This window comes from Oncorhynchus clarkii, chromosome 16 (genome assembly GCF_045791955.1).
Source record: "Oncorhynchus clarkii lewisi isolate Uvic-CL-2024 chromosome 16, UVic_Ocla_1.0, whole genome shotgun sequence".
NCBI classification, from domain to species: domain Eukaryota; kingdom Metazoa; phylum Chordata; class Actinopteri; order Salmoniformes; family Salmonidae; genus Oncorhynchus; species Oncorhynchus clarkii.
The window spans coordinates 68,503,909-68,524,944 of NC_092162.1; the positions used below are offsets into that span (position 1 = coordinate 68,503,909).

The 21,036-nt window shown below is 44.6% G+C and overlaps 1 protein-coding gene across 1 annotated transcript; it reads left to right on the forward strand.

The window, feature by feature from the left end:
- The first annotated feature begins 1,307 nt into the window (after nucleotides 1-1,307).
- On the forward strand, nucleotides 1,308-15,256 carry LOC139368969 (kinesin-like protein KIF3B). Its single transcript, XM_071108500.1, has 9 exons — nucleotides 1,308-1,371; nucleotides 3,225-4,750; nucleotides 6,352-6,453; nucleotides 6,639-6,761; nucleotides 6,967-7,085; nucleotides 7,411-7,527; nucleotides 7,702-7,807; nucleotides 8,100-8,299; nucleotides 15,014-15,256. Exons 2-9 carry the CDS (start codon nucleotides 3,335-3,337, stop codon nucleotides 15,132-15,134), a joined length of 2,304 nt encoding a protein of 767 aa, XP_070964601.1. The 5' UTR covers nucleotides 1,308-1,371; nucleotides 3,225-3,334; the 3' UTR covers nucleotides 15,135-15,256.
- The last annotated feature ends 5,780 nt before the right edge of the window (nucleotides 15,257-21,036 follow it).

The following is a 21,036-nucleotide window of genomic DNA, read 5'->3' on the forward strand; positions in this document are numbered from 1 at the left end:
TTTGCTACACTCGCATTAACATCTGCTAACCATGTGTATGTGACCAATAAAAATGTATTTTATTTATAGCCACAGCTATAAACAAGTAACTGCCAAAATACAGGAAACACCAACAACATCTTAATACGGCATGAGTCAGAACTGCTTCAATGCACCTTGGCGTAGATTCTACAAGTGTCTGGAACTGTATTGAAGGTATGTGACACCATTTTCCCATAATTTGGTGTTTTGTTGATGGTGGTGGAAAACGGTCTCAGGCACCGATCCAGAATCGACCATAAGTGTTCAATTGGGTTGAGATCTGGTGACTGAGATGGATGGCCCTGGCATATGGTTTACATTTTCATCAAACCACTCATGCGCCATTGTCATCCTATGGGGGCGTAGCCAAAACAATGGCCCACCCAGTATTTTTATAAATGATTTATATATGTTAATTACTCAGGCACCGCACCTGCTTTCAATATACTTTGTATCCCTCATTTACTCAAGCGTTTCTATTATTTTGGGAGAACAAATTCATGACAGCCTAGGAACAGTGGGTGGTTCAGAACAACAACTTTGTCTGCAATGGGATTCAATCTCGCAACCTTTCGGGTTACTTGCCCGACACTCTAACCACTAGGATACCTGCCACCCCCAACAGTTCACCCTGTTGAACCCTGGGTGGAGAAGACTTCCAGTGTAATGTCCCTGTCTTACTTTTCTTCTTTAATACTGCGTAAATTGGACCTGGTGGATGAGGGTGTAAAATAAACCTCTCAGGAGTGCAGTAACGGATCCTGCAGATACTAGTTATAGTGGGAGGTTGACAGTCTTCCTCATACATTCTTGTAATGTGCTCTAATAAGGCCAACAGTAAATGTTTACTATACTTGTGTACAACATGATTACTGTGTCTGTTTCGGATGTTTTGAAGCTTTGTACCTACCAACTAGTTGTATTATTGCTCTTTGATGAAAATAACTGGGAACGTGGCATTTATGCAAGTAACCCTGAAATGTGGTGATGACTGAGCTTCCTGCGTGTGCACAGTGCAGATACATGGAAAAGATTCAGGCTTCACTGGTGATACATGTCTGTAGCCTAAACTAATTAATGCACCTTCTCACTTTTTAGATGTTCAATTTCTCTATGCATTTAAAAAAATAAATAAAAGTATCCCAAGTTATATTGACACGATTTTGTAAAATACATTTGTTCCAATTTATTATGAGGAGAGGTCTTTAGCTGTTACATAACAAGACAAAGACTCCGATTGGCTGCGATGTTAAAAGCCATAACCGGCACCTCTCCATCCGGGACAGTTTTCTGGGATGCAAAGGAACGGCTGCTCTAATGGCTGACTGGGTGGAAGCACTGGATTGACTGGTAACTAGCGGACAATGTTAATGTTGTCGTGAATTTTGCATTATAGCTAGTGAACAATGTCACTGAGTTTCACCTTAATTGTGTGCTTGTTCTCGTACATGGAGATGCCTCCCATCATCAAACTGTCCTTTCCTGAGAAAGGATGTGTTCGTTTTCCGTTGCTAGGCCGTCCGATCGAGGGTTGTTAGGGGTGCTGTCCCGATTCTTTTGTAAACGAGTTGGCTAGCAAAATCACATATTCTAATTTGTTTCCGGATGATGTGAACATGTTCTCCAATTTTGTCAGCTAGATATCTTATTATTGCTATAATTGCCATAATTAGCATAAGCGTAAAGCTTTGACTATTTGTTGTTATTTTAGCCTGTGCACAGCGATGAACTGGCTAGCTAGCTTGTTACCGTCAATCAACTAACGTTAGCTAGCTAGCATAGGAAGTACCAGAGTTGATTATATTCCGACGCTTTCACTAGGGAGCACTGACCGATAACTATCAAGTTAGCTTGCCAATCTAACGTGACTTTGTGTGTGTGCCAATAACTAATGCTTTTTTCAAAGTTTTGCTAGCGAAATTACTTAACGTTAACTACAGTAGCTAGTTTAGCTAACCTAATTATGTTGTGTTCTTGCCTAGTTAGTTTTATTAACCAGCTAGCTAGCAGTGTCACTGAAAGGTCAAGCTGGTAGTTAGCTAAATGTCGCCGGCCAGCTGTGTTGTTTTGTTAGCTTGCACTACATTGACAAAAGTATGTGGACACCCTTTCAAATAAGTGGATTCGGCTATTTCAGCTCCCGAGGGGCGCAGCGGTCTAAGGCACTGCATCTCAGTGCTAGAGGCGTCCCTGGTTTGATTCCAGGCTGTATCACAACCGGCTGTGATTGGGAGTCCCATAGGCCAGTGCACAATTTGCCCAGTGTCGTTAAGGTTTAGCCAGGGTAGGCCGTCATTGTAAATTATGATATTTTTCTTAACTGACTTGCCTAGTTAAATAAAATAAAAAAACGTTGCTGGCTAGTGTATAAAATCGAGCACACAGCCATAGACAAACGTTGGCAGTAGACTGGCTTTACTGAAGAGCTCAGTGACTTTCAATGTGTCATCTTCATAGGATGCCACCTATCCAACAAGTCACTTTGTCAAATTTCTGCCCTGCTAGAGCTGCCCCGGTCAACTGTCAGTGCTGTTATTGTGAAGTGGAAATGTTTAGGAGCAACACCGGCTCAGCCTCAAAGTGGTAGGCCACACAATCTCACACAAGCTAAAAAATAGTCTGTCCTCAGTTGCAACACTAACTACCAAGTTCTAAACTGCCTCTGGAAGCTAAATCAGCACAAGAACAATCCCTCTGTAGATAAAGCAAGGTCCATGTTTGTCGAGATTGGTGTGGAAGAACTTGACTGTCCTGCAGAGACCTGACCTCAACCCCATCGAACACCTTTGGAATTAATTGGAACGCTGACTGCAAGCCAGGCCTATAATCCCCCAACCAATCAGTGCCTGACCTCACAAATGGTCTTGTGGCTGAATGGAAGCACATCCTCGCAGCAATGTTCCAACATCTGGTGGAAAGCCTTCCCAGAAGAGTGGAGGCTGTTATAGCAGCAAAGGGGAGGTCAACTCCATATTAATGACCATGATTTTGGAATGAGAAGTTCGACAAGCAGGTGTCCACGTACTCTTAGCCATGTTTTGTAGCTGCTAACTATCTGTCTGAAAACGTTGTAGCCAGGAAGCAAGTTTGATGCACAGTGCAGAAAGTTCTTCATAATCACAAAAGAAAACATGAACTAATCGTGTTGGCAATAGCTATTTGAAAATAATCATATGTGTTTAAAAATATATATTTTCTTACAGATTCTGATGTTGGCATCTCTGATATTGTGAACTCTTGACTCTGTACAATACTTGAAGGAAAGAAACACAAGCCAGTGGGACAAGGCCAGTTTGCCTGGGGACCAGTCACGATGTCTAAGACCAGAGAGTCGGTGAAGGTGGTGGTTCGCTGTCGACCCATGAATGAGAAGGAGCGGGCAGCTAACTTTGAGAGGGTGGTGCAGGTGGATGTGAAGCTGGGCCAGGTGGCTGTGCGAAACCCCCGGGGGGCTGCAGCCCACGAACACCCCAAGGTCTTTACATTTGACTCTGTGTACGACTGGAACTCCAAACAGGTGGATCTCTATGATGAAACCTTCAGGCCCCTGGTGGACTCTGTCTTACTTGGTTTCAATGGTACCATATTTGCGTACGGCCAGACGGGTACAGGAAAGACCTACACTATGGAGGGGGTGCGCAATGACCCAGAGAGAAGGGGTGTCATCCCTAATTCCTTTGAGCACGTCTTCACACACATCTCCCGCTCCCAGAACCAGCAGTACCTGGTGAGGGCCTCGTACCTGGAGATCTACCAGGAGGAGATCAGGGACCTGCTGTCCAAGGACCAGTCCCGCCGGCTGGAGCTGAAAGAGAGGCCAGACACGGGTGTATACGTCAAGGACCTGTCCTCCTTCGTCACTAAGAGTGTACGAGAAATAGAGCACGTGATGAACGTGGGGAACCAGAACCGCTCAGTGGGCTCCACCAATATGAATGAGCACAGTTCCCGGTCACATGCCATTTTTGTCATTACCATCGAGTGCAGCGAGCTGGGCGTCGACGGAGAGAACCACATTCGAGTGGGCAAACTGAACCTGGTGGACCTGGCTGGCAGTGAGAGGCAGACCAAGACAGGAGCCCAAGGAGAGCGCCTGAAGGAAGCCACCAAGATTAACCTGTCCCTGTCAGCCTTGGGGAATGTCATTTCTGCCCTGGTGGATGGCAGGAGCACCCACATCCCCTACCGCGACTCCAAGCTCACCCGCCTGCTACAGGACTCCCTGGGGGGCAATGCCCACACAGTCATGGTGGCTAACATCGGACCAGCATCTTACAACGTGGAGGAGACACTGACCACATTACGCTACTCAAACCGGGCCAAGAACATTAAGAACAAGCCCCGCGTCAACGAGGACCCTAAAGATGCTCTGCTCAGAGAGTTCCAGGAAGAGATTGCTCGGCTCAAAGAACAGTTAGGGAAACGTTCAGGGAAGAAGAAGAGGAGGAGAAGGGGGTTTGGAGAAGCTGGGGATGAACTAGAAGAGGACATAGAGGATGGAGAGACGGAGGAGGAGGATGATGATGATGGTGTAGAACCATCTGATAAAGTGGGTGCAGATTATTGGCGTGTACAGCAGGAGAAGTTGGAGAGGGAGAGGAAGGCCATCATGGAGGATCACAGTCTGGTGGCGGAGGAGAAACAGAGGCTGTTAAAGGAGAAAGAGAGGAAGATGGACGCCCTGAAAAAGGAGCAGGAAGCAGGCGAGATGCTTACTGCCAAAGTCAAGGTGAGGAGACTACATTCTGGTCCTTTTCACCCCAACATTCTCTTTTTTATTCTATACAGTACACGGCAAACGTTTGGACACATCTACTCATTCAAGGGTTTTTCTTTATTTGTACTATTTTCTACGTTGCCGAATAATAGTGGGGACCTCAAAACTATGGAATCATGTAGTAACCAACAAAGTGTTAAACAAATTAAATAAAATTATATTCAAAGTAGCCACCCTTTGCCTTTTTGACAGCTTTGCACACTCTTGGCGTTCTCTCAACCAGCTTCATGATGTAGTCGCCTGGAATGCATTTCAATTAACAGGTGTGCCTTGTTAAAAGTTAATTTGTGGAATTTATTTTTCCCTTATTTCATTTGAGTCAATCAGTTGTGTTGTGACAAGGCAGGGGTGGTATACAGAAGATAGCCCTATTTGGTAAAATACCAGTCCATATTATGGCAAGAACAGCTCAAATAAGCAAAGAGAAATGATAGTCCATCATTACTTTAAGACATGAAGGTCAGTCAATACGGAAAATTTCAAGAACTTTGAACGTTTCTTCAAGTGCAGTCGCAAAAACCATCAAGCGCTGTGATGAAACTGGCTCTCATGAGGACCACCACAGGAAAGGAAGACTCAGAGTTACCTCTGCTGCAGAGGATAAGTTCATTAGAGATGCCAGTCTCAGAAATTGCGTAAATGCTTCAGTTCTCGTAACAGACACGTCTCAACATCAACTGTTCAGAGGAGACTGCATGAATCAGGCCTTCATGGTCGAATTGCTGCAAAGAAACCACTACTAAAGGACATCAATAAGAAGAGACATGCTTGGGCCAAGAAACACGAGCAATGGACATTATAGACCGGTGGAAATCTGTCCTTTTGTCTGATGAGTCCAAATTTGAGATTTTGGGTCCAAACGCGTGTCTTTTGAGATGCAGAGTAGGTGAATAGATGATCTCCGCTTGTGTGGTTCCCACAGCGAAGCATGGAGGAGGTGTGATGGTGTGGGGGTGCTTTGCTGGTGACACTGTCTGTGATTTTATTTAGAGTTCAAGACACACTTAACCAGCATGGCTACCACAGCATTCTGCAGCGATACGTCATCCCATCTGGTTCACGCTTAGTCCCACTATCATTTTTTTTTCAACAAGACTATGATCTAACATGCATCCAGGCTGTGTAATGGCTATATGACCAAGAAGGAGAGTGATGGAGTGCTGCATCAGATGACCTGGCCTCCACAATCACCAGCCCTCAACCCAATTGAGATGCTTTGGTATGAGTTGGACTACAGAGTGAAGGAAGAGCAGCCAACAAGTGCTCGGCATATGTGGGGGAAAAGCATTCCAGGTGAAGCTGGTTGAGAGAATACCAAGAGTGTGCAAAGCTGTCATCAAGGCAAAGGGTGGCTACTTTGAAGAATGTCTAACACCTTTTTGTTTTGTTTACTACATGATTCCATGTGTTAATTCATAGTTTGTCTTCACTGTTATTCTACAATGTTGACAATGGTTAAAATAACAAAAACCCTTGAATGAGTAGGTGTGTCCAAACTTTTCACTGCTATTGTGTGTGTTTCCCTCACACCTCATGATTGTGTCCTCACCCAGGCAATGGAGAGTAAGCTTCTGATGGGCGGGAAGAACATTGTGGACCACACCAACGAACAACAAAGGATCCTGGAACAGAAGAGACAGGAAATTGCTGAACAGGTGATATGTGTGTATGGATGGACTTTTATTGATGGAGACAATTGAACACTCAATTGTATAGTATTCATTTGCCATCTGATCGGAAGAGTTAAATGATTTATGTGAGTAGTGTTCTTTGTGGTATTACACATCCTTGCCCTTACTGTGTGTGTGCGTGCGTGTGTGCGTGTGTGGTGTGCGTGTAGAAACGCAGAGAGAGGGAGATGAAACAGCAGGTGGAGAATCGTGACGAGGAGACCCTGGAGTTGAAGGAGACGTACAGCTCTCTACAACAGGAAGTAGACATCAAGACCAAGAAGCTGAAAAAGGTCGATCAGGAACTGTAGCAAAATAGCACCTTTTGATTCCATAGAAAACTGTCCTTTACGTTGTCAGTTCACTAGAGTTCAAATGAGATTGTGGCATGCACAACGTGTTCAGTTTTCCCTGGAACATTTGTTTGTTTACACTGAAACTATGGTGTTTTCGTCTCCTGTTGTGCTCGGTCTCATTATCCCTCTGATTTTTCTCCAGCTGTTTGCGAAGCTGCAGGCAGTGAAAACTGAGATCTATGAGGTCCAGGAGTTCCACATCAAGGAGAGGCAGGAGCTGGAACAGACCCAGAACGAGTTGACCAGGGACCTCAAACTCAAGTATGGACCCTGTCAGGCCACCAAACAGCACACATCTCTCATTTCACACACCCTATTAAAATAATTAAAATAAAAAATCAATGTAGTCTATTTTAGTTGTTCCCCTCTGACAATGAGTACATTCCTGGAATAAAAATGAGTGATTAGCTTTGACCTGGATTTTTCCTTGAATATCAGGAAGTAACAAGGAGAGTTGTTCTAGATAAGGTTTTGTACTGTGGTTGGTTCCCCCCGCCCCATGACTGCCTAGGCTTCGTCCTATTATCAATAATAGTATCCTCAGGCTGTTAGGAGGTCCCCCTGACCTTGTTATTCTGTCTGCCAGGCATCTCATCATTGAGAATTTCATCCCCATGGTGGAGAAGAATAAGATTGTGAACAGGGCGTTGTTCGACGAGGAGGACGACCACTGGAAGATGCGTCCCATCACACGCATAGAGGAGTATGTGCACATGAATTATGCAGTAGTAGTTAGACATACACATGGTCAAATATGTGTACAAAACACGCTGCAGTAATGCATACATGCACAGGGTTTGACCTAAGTGGTTGGCAAATCCCTCGTGTAGGAAGGAACACATACAAATTGTATGGCTGTCTTTTTGATAACTCTCAGTGACCAGCAGATGATGACCAGGCCAGTGTCAGCGGTGGGCTACAGAAGACCCCTGAGTCAGCACGCCCGCACGTCCATGGTGATGATGGCTGACGTCAGATACAAGGTATGATCTTCTTTATTCCCTCTGCTCTTCCTCTGCTCTCTCTCCCGTCCCTCTGCTCTCTCTCCCGTCCCTCTGTCTTCTCCTCTCCCATCCCTCTGCTCTCCCTCTGCTCTCTCTCCCGTCCCTCTGCTCTCTCTCCCGTCCCTCTGCTCTCTCTCCCGTCCCTCTGCTCTCTCTCCCGTCCCTCTGTCTTCTCCTCTCCTCTCCCGCTGCTCTCTGTCCCTGGTGACTGTGACTCACGCCTTGTCCTCTGAGTGGTAGCAGTCCCCCTCCTCTCTGTCTGTTTCCCCAGTCTGAGAATATCCTGATGCTGGAGATGGACCTTCCCGCTCGGACCACTAAGGAGTACGAGGGGCCAGTCATAGCGCCCACGGTAGCAGCAGCGTTGGAGGATGCTCTGCGGGAAGAGGATGCGATCCAGGTGGATGCCTCCAGGTTCCACAGCAGCCTCGAGCACACCAGCACTGGGGCAGTCAAGAAACCAAAGTCTGGGTAAGGCTCTGTCCCATTCTGTACAAATTGTATTTGTCACAGGCTTTTTAAACAACAAGTGTAGACTAAAAGTGAAATGCTTACAAGGGGGAGGGGGAGAAATGAAATGTAAATAGAGAAATAGTAGAAAAAACTAACACAAGGAATAAATACACAATGAGTAATGATCACTTGGCTATATACACAGGGTACTAGTTCTGAATGGATGTACAAGATAATTGAGGTAGATACAGTGCCTTGCGAAAGTATTCGGCCCCCTTGAACTTTGCGACCTTTTGCCACATTTCAGGCTTCAAACATAAAGATATAAAACTGTATTTTTGTTGTGAAGAATCAACAACAAGTGGGACACAATCATGAAGTGGAACGACATTTATTGGATATTTCAAACTTTTTTAACAAATCAAAAACTGAAAAATTGGGCGTGCAAAATTATTCAGACCCTTTACTTTCAGTGCAGCAAACTCTCTCCAGAAGTTCAGTGAGGATCTCTGAATGATCCAATGTTGACCTAAATGACTAATGATGATAAATACAATCCACCTGTGTGTAATCAAGTCTCCGTATAAATGCACCTGCACTGTGATAGTCTCAGAGGTCCGTTAAAAGCGCAGAGAGCATCATGAAGAACAAGGAACACACCAGGCAGGTCCGAGATACTGTTGTGAAGAAGTTTAAAGCCGGATTTGGATACAAAAATATTTCCCAAGCTTTAAACATCCCAAGGAGCACTGTGCAAGCGATAATATTGAAATGGAAGGAGTATCAGACCACTGCAAATCTACCAAGACCTGGCCGTCCCTCTAAACTTTCAGCTCATACAAGGAGAAGACTGATCAGAGATGCAGCCAAGAGGCCCATGATCACTCTGGATGAACTGCAGAGATCTACAGCTGAGGTGGGAGACTCTGTCCATAGGACAACAATCAGTCGTATATTGCACAAATCTGGCCTTTATGGAAGAGTAGCAAGAAAGCCATTTCTTAAAGATATCCATAAAAAGTGTTGTTTAAAGTTTGCCACAAGCCCCCTGGGAGACACACCAAACATGTGGAAGAAGGTGCTCTGGTCAGATGAAACCAAAATTGAACTTTTTGGCAACAATGCAAAACGTTATGTTTGGCGTAAAAGCAACACACCATCCCCACTGTCAAACATGGTGGTGGCAGCATCATGGTTTGGGACTGCTTTTCTTCAGCAGGGACAGGGAAGATGGTTAAAATTGATGGGAAGATGGATGGAGCCAAATACAGGACCATTCTGGAAGAAAACCTGATGTAGTCTGCAAAAGACCTGAGACTGGGACGGAGATTTGTCTTCCAACAAGACAATGATCCAAAACATAAAGCAAAATCTACAATGGAATGGTTAAAAAATAAACATATCCAGGTGTTAGAATGGCCAAGTCAAAGTCCAGACCTGAATCCAATCGAGAATCTGTGGAAAGAACTGAAAACTGCTGTTCACAAATGCTCTCCATCCAACCTCACTGAGCTCGAGCTGTTTTGCAAGGAGGAATGGGAAAAAATTTCAGTCTCTCGATGTGCAAAACTGATAGAGACATACCCCAAGCGACTTACAGCTGTAATCGCAGCAAAAGGTGGCGCTACAAAGTATTAACTTAAGGGGGCTGAATAATTTTGCACGGCCAATTTTTCAGTTTTTGATTTGTTAAAAAAGTTTGAAATATCCAATAAATGTCGTTCCACTTCATGATTGTGTCCCACTTGTTGTTGATTCTTCACAAAAAAATACAGTTTTATATCTTTATGTTTGAAGCATGAAATGTGGCAAAATGTCGCAAAGTTCAAGGGGGCCGAATACTTTCGCAAGGCACTGTATGTACTTATATACACACAAAAGTATGTGTGTGTATATATATATATATATATACATACACACAAAAGTATGTGGACACCCCTTCAAATAAGTGTATTTGGCTATTTCAGCCACAACCGTTGCTGACAGGTGCATAAAATCGAGCACATAGCCATGCAATCTCCACAGACAAACACTGTCATTATAATGGCCTTACTGAAGATCTGTGACTTTCAACGTGGCACTGTCATAGGATGCCACCTTTCCAACAAGTCAGTTTGGCAAATTTCTGCTAGACTGCCCATGTGAACTAAGTGCTGTGAAGTAGAAAGGTCTAGGAGCAACAACGGCTCTGCTGCAAAGTGGTAGGCAACACAAGCTCAAAGAACGGGACCGCCGAGTGCAACACTCACTACCGAGTTCCAAACTGCCTCTGGAAGCAACATCTGCACAAGAACTGTTCATCGGGAGCTTTATGAAATTGTTTTCAATGGCCGAGCAGCCGCACACGAGCTTTAGATTACCATGCGCAATGCCAAGCGTCGACTGGAGTGGTGTAAAGCTCACCACCCGTTGGACTCTGGAGCAGTGGAAACACGTTCTCTGGAGTGATGGCAGTCCCACTGACAAATCTGGGTTTGGCTAATACCAGGAGAATGCTACCTGCCCCAATGCATAGTTCCAACTGTAAAGTTTGGTGGAAGAGGAATAATGGTCTGGGGCTGTTTTTCATGGTTTGGGCTAGGCCACTTAGTTCCAGTGAAGGGAAATCTTCATGCTACAGCATACAATGGCATTCAACATTTATTCTGTGCTTCCAACATTGTGGCAACGGTTTGGGGAAGGCCCTTTCCTGTTTCAGCATGACATTGCCCCTGTGCACAAAGCGAGGTCCATACAGAAATCAATGGTCGATCGGTTTGGAAGAACTTGACTGGTCTGCACAGAGCGCTGACCTCCACCCCATCGAACACCTTTTGGGATGAATAGGAACGCTTACTGCGAGCCAGCCTTAATCGCCCAACATCAGTGCCCGACCACAGTAATGCTCTTGTGGCTGAATGGAAGGAAGTCCCCGCAGCAACTTCATATGAATGGTTTTGGAATGAGATGTTTGACGAGCAGGTGTCTACATACTTTTACTAATGTAGTGAATAAAGTGACTAGGCAGCAGGAGAGATAATAAACAGTAACCACATCGTATGTGATGAGTCAAAAGATTTGGTGCAAAAAGTTTTAATGCAGATAACCAAATAACTACCCGGACTAACTATTCAAATCAAACTTTATTGATCACATACATACATTCTTAGCAAGTGTTATTGTGGGTGTAGTGAAATGCTTGTGTTCCTAGCTCCAACAGTGCAGTAGTATCTTAACAATACACAAATGTAAAATAGAATAAAGAAATATATAAATATTAGGATGAGTAATGTCAGAGTGGCATTGACTAAAATACAGTATATACACATTAAATTATTAGAGCAGTATGTAAATCTTATTAAAGTGACTAGTGTTCCATTATGGAAGTGGCCTTAGACATGGAATCAATGTATATAGGGCAGCAGCCTCTAAGGTGCCGGGTTGAGTAACTGAGTGGTAGCCGGCTAGTGATGGCTATTTAAGTCTGATGGCCTTGAGATAGAAGCTGTTTTTCAGGCTCTCTGTCCCAGTATTGATTCACCTGTACTGACCTCGCCGTCTGGATGATAGCGAGGTGAACAGGCAGCGGCTCGGGAGGTTGTTGTCCTTGATGATCTTTTATGCTTTCCTGTGACATCAGGTGCTGTAGGTGTCCTGGAGGGGAGGTAGTTTGCCCCCGGTGATGCGTTGTGCAGACCTCACTATCCTCTGGAGAGCCGTACGGTTGTGGGCGGAGCAGTTGCCGTACCAGGCGTTGATACAGCCTGACAGGATGCTCTCAATTGTGCATCTGTAAAAGTTTCTGAGGGTCTTAGGGGCCAAGACAAATTTCTTCAGCCTCCTGAGGTTGAAGAGGCACTGAGCCTTCTTCACCACACTGTCTGTGTAGGTGGACCATTTCAGATCGTCAATTACGTTTACACAGAGAAACTTGAAGCTTTCCACCTTCTCCACTGCGGTCCTGTTGATGTGGATCGGGGCGTGCCCCCTCCACTTTTTTCTGAAGTCAACGATCAGCTTCTTCATTTTGTTGACATTGAGGAAGAGGTTATTTTCCTGGCACCACACTGCCAGGGCCCTCACCTCCTCCTCGCTGTCTCGTCATTATTGGTAATCAGGCCTACTACTGTTGTCGTCTTCAAAGTTGATGATTGAGTTGGAGGCGTGGCCATGCAGTCATGGGTGAACAGGGAGTACATTAGGGGGTGGAGCACGCACCCTTATGGGGCCCCTGTGTTGAGGATCAGCAAAGTGGTGTTTCCTACTTTCACCACCTGGGGGCGGCCCGTCACGAAGTCCAGGACCAAGTTGCACAGGGCGGGGTTCAGACCCAGGGCCTCGAGCTTAATGATGAGCTTTGAGGGTACTATGTTGTTGAAGGCTGAGCTATAGTCAATGAACAGCATTCTGACGTACAGTTGAAGTCGGAAGTTTACATACACCTTAGCCAACTACATTTAAACTCAGTTTTTCACAATTCCTGACATTTAATCCTAGTAAAAATGTCCTGTTTTAGGTCAGTTAGGCTCACCACTTTATTTTAAGAATGTGAAATGTTAGAATAATAGTAGAGAGAATGATTGATTTTATTTCAGCTTTTATTTCTTCAGCCGCACCAATGTCAGAGGAAACGGTGTACAACTGGCGACCGAAGTCAGCTTACAGGCGCACAGCCCCGCCACAAGGAGTCGCTAGAGCGCGATGATACAAGAAAATCCCGGCCGGCCAAAACATCCCATAACCCGGACGATGCTGGGCAAATTGTGCACCGTCTCATGGGTCTCCTGGTGATGGCTGACTGTGACACAGCCTGGGATCGAACCCGGGGCTATAGTGAAGCCTCTAGCACTGCTGTGCCACTCGGAAGGCCCAGCTGCAGAGGGCCCATGCCAAATCTTTTCAGCCTCCTGACAACTGTTGGTGTGTGTGGACCATGATAATTCCTTAGTGATTAGGTATTTTAATCCCAGGGTCCTAAGCTAGTGCTGAGCTTGGAGAGGAATGGACAATGGTGTTGACCTCAGCTCAGCCTTCAATAAACAGCATTCCAACGTGTTCCTTTTTGTCCAAAAGGGAAATGGAAGTGTGGAGTGCAATCGAGATTGTATCATCTATGGATCTGTTGGGGCGGAATGTGAATTGGAGTGGGTCCAGGCTGTGAACCATGACCAGCCTTTCAAAGCTTTTCATGGCTAAAAAATGTGAGTGCTACGCGGCCATAGTCATTTAGACATGTTACCTTGGCGTTCTTGGGCACCGAGACTTTGGTGGTCTGCTTGAAACATGTAAGTATTACAGACTGAGTCAGGGAGATGTTGAAAATGTCAGTGAAGACACTTGCCAGCTGGTCAGTGCATTCTGAGTTCTGGTAATCCATCTGGCCCTGCAGCCTTGTGAAGGTTTAACGTGTTTAAAGGTCTTCCTCACATCGGCTACGGAGAGCGTGATCACACAGTTGTCCGGAACAGCTGGTGCTGTGTTGCTTGCCACAGTGTTGGTTGCCTCAAAGCAAGGTATTTAGCTCGTCTGGTAGACTTGTGTCACTGGACAGCTCGCGGCTGGGTTTCCCTTTGTAATCCATGATAGTTTGCAAGCCCTGCCACCTCTGAGCGTCCGCGCCGGTGTAATAGGTTTTGATCTTGGTCCTATATTTACGTTTTGCCAGTTTGATGGTTCGTTGGAGGGCGTAGAATAATTTCTTATAAGCGTCCGGATTAGTGTCCCGCTCTTTGAAAGCGGCAGCTCTAGCCTTTAGCTCAGTGCGGATGTTGCCTGTAATCCATGGCTTCTGGTTGGGATATGTACGTCCATTTTTTTTCCCCCCGCCTCTAGTTGCACAGGTGACATGCTGGTAGAAATTAGGTCAATGGTTTTCAGTTTCCCTGCATTAGTCACTGGCCACTAGGAGCGCCTCCTCTGGGTGAGCATTTTCTTATGGCCCTATACCGCTCTTTGAGTGTGGTCTTAGTGGTGGTAAATTGACAGCTACAAAAAATAAAGAAAATATTTTGGTAAATAATGTGGTGTGTGGGTCAGCTGTTTATTTAGCTGCACCCACCCACAATTGCTAATAACCCATCCGCAACCGCCTGACTACATGTGAAAACCTAAGGCCCCTGACTCAACAGAATGTCATACATTTATAGAATGAATGCTTCAATCTAGTTGACAAACTTTATAGATGTCATCTTCATTTGTGGAGCAAAGACGTTTAGGGACCAGGGATAAAAGACAATAATAGAAACAAATACTAATGTCCAAACGACATCAGTTTAACTGTTTTATGTGGAAGTAGAAAGCTGTGATAACGACCCAATGTTTCTGAAAAAGAGTTCAGTTTGGGCCGGATGCATATTTTATGTGGTTGAAATATAACCAATGTCTTTCACCTCCGACTCATTGAAGTAGAAATCTTCGTTCTTAATCGAGGTTAGTGATCGCTGTTCTGATGTCCAGAAGCTATTTTTCTGTCATAAGAAACGATGACGGCAACATTATGTGCAAAGAAAAGTTACGATCAGCGCAAAAAAAATAGCATAATTGGTCAGGAGCTATAAAATGGTCACTTCCCTCCAGTGCCATTCTGGGTTTTGTCCTTAGTTATTTCAGTAGGGAGGGTTTCTTCCTGTTTAGTATCACAGGTCTACTCGATACCACAGGGTTTATAAAGCAATAATCATAAGCAAATTTAGAAGCCATCCAATGATGTTTCCACACACACAAAAAAACGTTATCTTCTTCTCTTCCAACCAGCCGACCTAAAACGGGTAAGAAGACTGGTACCCCTACCTCTCGCACCCCCAACTCTCCATACAGCCCCTCCAGCCCAGGACATCCTTTATACCCACAATCCCGTGGGCTAGTGCCCAAGTGATAACTCCACACATTTCCTGTTTTTGGACCCAAAATTGAGAAGACTGCTTTTTGTTTTGTTTTTCTACTGAGTCTTGCAGACTGATTTTGCTGTCAGCAAGGGAAAGTGACAGAGACTCCAGACTGATTTTGCTGTCAACAAGGGAAAGTGACGGAGACTCCAGACTGATTTTGCTGTCAGCAAGGGAAAGTGACGGAGACTCCAGACTGATTTTGCTGTCAGCAAGGGAAAGTGACGGAGACTCCAGACTGATTTTGCTGTCAGCAAGGGAAAGTGACGGAGACTCCAGACTGATTTTGCTGTCAGCAAGGGAAAGTGACGGAGACTCCAGACTGATTTTGCTGTCAGCAAGGGAAAGTGACGGAGACTCCAGACTGATTTTGCTGTCAGCAAGGGAAAGTGACGGAGACTCCAGACTGATTTTGCTGTCAGCAAGGGAAAGTGACGGAGACTCCAGACTGATTTTGCTGTCAGCAAGGGAAAGTGACGGAGACTCCAGACTGATTCAAGCACTTTTTTAAAATTATTTTTTTTAAATATATTTTTATTTTACCTGAGACCATAGCTCTTATCATTTTTTATTTTTTTAAAGAGATTTGTATCTACCTTTCCAACCCACATGGTTACTGCAGTACAATACTATGCCATCTGTGCGTGATGTTCCAGAGACAAGCGGTTGAATACTACCTTCCCTTATGGGGCCCACACATGTTCTTAATGTTAACAGATAAGGACGGTGTCCTCTAGACCAATTATTTTTTGAGCTCTAGTCACTATGCATGTGTCCTCCTGGGCCCCTCCTAGGTCTACAGTGTGATGGGAGGAGATGTGGGACATGGGGGGGCTGGCATCGGAAAGGACAGATCTAAATGCTGTGGGGGGGGGGTTTGTCTCTGTCCAGAAGTGTTTGTGGTTGTCAATGTCCCTACTCAAGGTTTACAAGCTGTTATCCAGGTCTGTCTGTACACAGTTGTGCTTTAAGTATCTGTTGTCCTCAATAAGTGGGGGAGTGTTTTGTTTGTACTGCATGGTGAACTAACTGTACAGGCCGGAGGGTGAAGCACGCTGCAACACGTCTGTCACGTCACGCGATGTGGCCGGTCGCTGCTGGAATCACAACATGCTGTTCTTCCTGGAGCACATATGGTGACAGGGATATGGAAGAGGGGAACTAGAGGTCAACACAAGCCAAATCATCTATCAGGGTTCTGAGGTGCCTTAGATTCTCCAGACTCTACAGACCTACAGCGGCTGGCTAAAAGGAGGGGCAGGGAGCTGTGTGTTGCCTCAACCTCATCATCTTTACCGACCTCTCGATCTGCCTCTGAGTGTTCCTTGGAATCAACTGATTTGTTGTACCTTTAGGTAGAAAGTTTATGTCAAGAGGCCTCAATCAGAATGGGACTGGAGGTAGTTTTTCTTGTATGCTTTGGATAAATATGCACTGAATATTACACCTGCATCTGAGCGTTGCCCCCACGCCCTCCACTTATACTACCCTGTGACAGTATATGTGTATACTATGATATACTATATCACCTTTTGCTGTTGTAAAAAAATGTAATACTGAAAAAGGTTAACTTTTATTTCATTTTTATACATATGTAGATACCTTTTTTTTTTTTTTTTTTAAACAATGTTTTCTTTGAAAGACTATTTTTGGATTTGTATAAATTTAAGTGCACTTTAATTTTCTGTTACGTGCATTTGAAATGGCTTTAGTGTTTAAGTTTGTTTTAAGGTCGGATCAACTGTTGCACAATGTTTTATGGGAAGGATGCGTTCTGTCCTAAAATGTGATGTTCACTCAGATTCTGTGTGTTGAGACGTGTATGCATTTGGCATGAGATGGTAATCTTTATACAAGGGTTAGCCCCTATTTTTATTTTTTATACTTCTGACCATAGGGTTAATTCAGCATGATTTTTAGAAAATTCTTACGTCACCAAGCCATAGAATTTGGCATTTAAAATGAATCCCTACATTCTTTATCCCATTGTCACGTCACCGTATCTAAACTTTATGTATAAGACGATTCAGATATTGTTTTTGCCAAATGTTAAAATTATGCAGATGCACTACTATCGGTGTGACTGGCAACGCAGAAGTCCTCAACTGTTCTTTTTGTAAAGAAAAGTTAATAAAGATGACCTAATTACACGCTGATCTATTTTAATTTAAATGAGTGAAACTGATGTGTGGTGGAGTTGAAGTGTATGATCACATCCCAAACATTCAACTTTTGCATAAAATTGACTTATTAACAGCAGTCAAAAGTACAGCTCAAATTCCAAAATAACATCCTTAAAGACAACACACATTTGTCAGAACTTAAGGAATAGTTCTACAGTATACAAGCAAACTGGGAAATACCTTTTTAATTGCTCATATTCTACCACAGTATTGAAATATTTTTAAAAAATCACAACGTGCTGAGTCAGATGAACAAAACAATCTGCCTGGCCAAGGGAGTAAAGATTTATCACTTAACATTTGAAATCAATGTGAAAGTGTTACATTAAAAGGACAAATCAGAATAGTTTTGACCAAAATGCCAATTTCATGTGACATACTGTAGGCTGACTAAGTTAACATCCAGTCTGTAAGGTATCTGTAGCAAGTATGAGCTAAAGAATATATATATCTATATATAAAATTGTATTTATATGCAGAAGACCACCACACAATGTATAACTAAACGAGCAAAAAATATAAACCTTCATAAGTCAGAAATGAAAGGTTTCTTTTCTCTCTGCTGTTTTGACAGCACACAGTAGCTACATGCATTTCCTGTCCTGTCTTCTCACAGGTTTACAGCAGTGGCATGATACACTACACAGCCAAAAGTATGTGGACACCCGCTCGTCAAACATCTCATTCCAAAATCATGGGTATTAATATGGAGATGCCCCCCCCCCTTTGCTGCTATAACAGCCTCCACTCTTCTGGGAAGGCTTTCCACTAGAAGTTGGAACATTACTGTGGGGACTTGCTTCCATTCAGCCACAAGAGCATTAGTGAGATGGGGCACTGATGTTGGGCGATTAGGCCTGGCCTCGCAATCGGCGTTCCAATTCATCCCGAAGGTGTTCGATGGGGTTGAGGTCAGGGCTCTGTGCTGGCCCGTCAAGTGCTTCCACACCGATCTCGACAAACCATTTCTGTATGAACCTGGCTTTGTGCACGGGGGCATTGTCATGTGGTAACAGGAAAGGGCCTTCCCCAAACTGCTGCCACAAAATCACCTAGAATATCATTGTATGCTGTAGCGTTAAGATTTCCCTTCACTAGAACTAAGGGGCCTAGCCCGAACCATATAAAACAGCCCCAGACCATTATTCCACATCCACCAAACTTTACAGTTGCCACTATACATTCGGGCAGGTAGTGCTACAAACCCAGATTTGTCCACCGGACTGCCAGATGGTGAAGGGTGATTTATCCGTCCAGAGAACATGTTTCCACTGCTCCAGAGTCCAATGGTGGCGAGCTTTATACCATTCCAGCCAATGTTTGGCATTGTGCATGGTGGTGATCTTAGGCTTGTGTGCGCGGCTGCATGGCCATGGAAACCCACTTCATGAAGCTCCCGATGAACAGTTCTTGTGCTGACGTTCCTTCCAGAAGCAGTTTGTAACTTGGTAGTGAATGTTACACGCATCAGCACTCATCAGTCCCGTTCTGGGAGTTTGTGTGGCCTACCACTTCGCGGCTGAGCCATTTCCACTTCACAATAACAGCACTTACAGTTGACCGGGGCAGCTCTAGCGGGACAGAAATTTGACTTGTTGGAAAGGTGGCATCCTATGACGGTGGCACAGACGTCAGCACTTCAGTAAGGCCATTCTACTGACTGTTTGTCTATGGAGATTGGTGTGGCTGAAATAGCTGAATCCACAAATTTGAAGGGGTGTCCACATACTTTTGTATATACAGTTTATGTATTATCCCCTGTAAACTAACTTTCTTTCACTATTGATTACAGAGTAAACCAAAATACCAGCTTTGGATAAATGTACATGTCAAGTTTGGCGTTAATTTGATCTTAAATGAATTCAGAAGGTAATGAAATTCAACTCGTGAAAAAAATCCCAGTTTTTTTTTTTTTTTTTTATCTACCTATGAATCAAACGTCAATTATTTTCCAGAATTGACTGAATTAAAAATGGAACTGAACCATTTTAGAGGGAAAAGTAAACATTTACAAATATAAGAGAATTTGAGCAGAATCCATCATAACAATGGAAGAAGCATGGTCAACCCTAGTCTGTCATGTTCAAACTGAAACGTCTGCTGGACATGATCATGGCGTCATAGTGTCTCCTGCATTTATTCTCAAGAAAGTTAACTCAAAACAACACCTAATATCCACTGCCAGTCTGCTAACAAAATAGAGTCAAACAATAATATCGCTTTAAGTGTCTCTAAACCACAGGCATCATGGGTCATCAGTGTCACAACACATCTCATCAAGACAACCTCTACCAGCTCCACACCACCTCATCAACAGACAACCTCTACACCACCTCTCTTCAGAGGTCAAACATCTCTCTGGCTTCTGGACACTACTGAAATGACAAACTTTCTCCTCCACTCTGACACTATCCCATCTTTTCCTTCCATTTATGAAGCACAAGGCTCGATCTCAGATGGTTCTTCCAGTCTCTCGTGGTAACAGAAGATGTGGACCAACGTGCTCTGGGACATGTGGCTGCAGGTGATGTCCAATAAGTAGAGTTTGGTCTTTCAACCAGATAACAGACACCTCCATAGTTCTAGGGCTCACTCAGCACAGAATATATGAATCCCATTCTCACACACAGCTTAAGAGGGAAACAACTTCTGTTGGGTTGAGTGAAAAAGTGAAATCACAAAGATCCTCCCTTCCCAAATACTGCAACAACAAAAAATCCATTCACATAATTGATCTGTTTGGCTGTCTAAACATCCTCAACATTGAGAAAGCTAAGTTACTGAGTACCAGAGAGCCTAGAGACACCTTTCTATCCAAGGTGAAACCCTTCCCATACTGGTCAAATATGTCTCCTCCTTACAGTGACAGGAAAGGAATTGAGTAAGTAACAGTAACAGAGACCCAGTCAGAGACAGAGACCCAGTCAGAGACAGAGACCCAGTCAGACAGAGACCCAGTCAGTAACAGAGACCCAGTCAGGGGTCAGAAACAGAGACCCCGTCAGGGGTCAGAAACAGAGACCCATTCAGTTACAGAGACCCAGTCAGTAACAGAGACCCAGTCAGGGGTCAGAAACAGAGACCCCGTCAGGGGTCAGAAACAGAGACCCATTCAGTTACAGAGACCCAGTCAGTAACAGAGACCCAGTCAGTAACAGAGACCCAGTCAGTAACAGAGACCCAGTCAGTAACAGAGACCCAGTCAGAGACAGAGACCCAGTCAGAGACAGAGACCCAGTCAGAGACAGAGACCCAGTCAGGGGTCAGAAACAGAGACCCAGTCAGTAACAGAGACCCAGTCAGTAACAGAGACCCAGTCAGTAACAGAGACCCAGTCAGGCAGGGGTCAGAAACAGAGACCCAGTCAGTAACAGAGACCCAGTCAGAGACAGAGACCCAGTCAGGGGTCAGAAACAGAGACCCAGTCAGTAACAGAGACCCAGTCAGTAACAGAGACCCAGTCAGTGACAGAGACCCAGTCAGAGACAGAGACCCAGTCAGTAACAGAGACCCAGTCAGAGACAGAGACCCAGTCAGGGGTCAGAAACAGAGACCCAGTCAGTAACAGAGACCCAGTCAGTAACAGAGACCCAGTCAGGCAGGGGTCAGAAACAGAGACCCAGTCAGTGACAGAGACCCAGTCAGAGACAGAGACCCAGTCAGAGACAGAGACCCAGTCAGAGACAGAGACCCAGTCAGAGACAGAGAC

Coding starts and splice junctions, on each gene's coding strand:
- LOC139368969 (XM_071108500.1), top strand. CDS start 3,335: ATGTCTAAGACCAGAGAGTCGGTGAAGGTGGTGGTTCGCTGTCGACCC. Junction 7,528..7,701: donor CCCATCACACGCATAGAGGA/GTATGTGCACAT, acceptor GATAACTCTCAG/TGACCAGCAGATGATGACCA. Junction 8,300..15,013: donor GTCAAGAAACCAAAGTCTGG/GTAAGGCTCTGT, acceptor TCTTCCAACCAG/CCGACCTAAAACGGGTAAGA.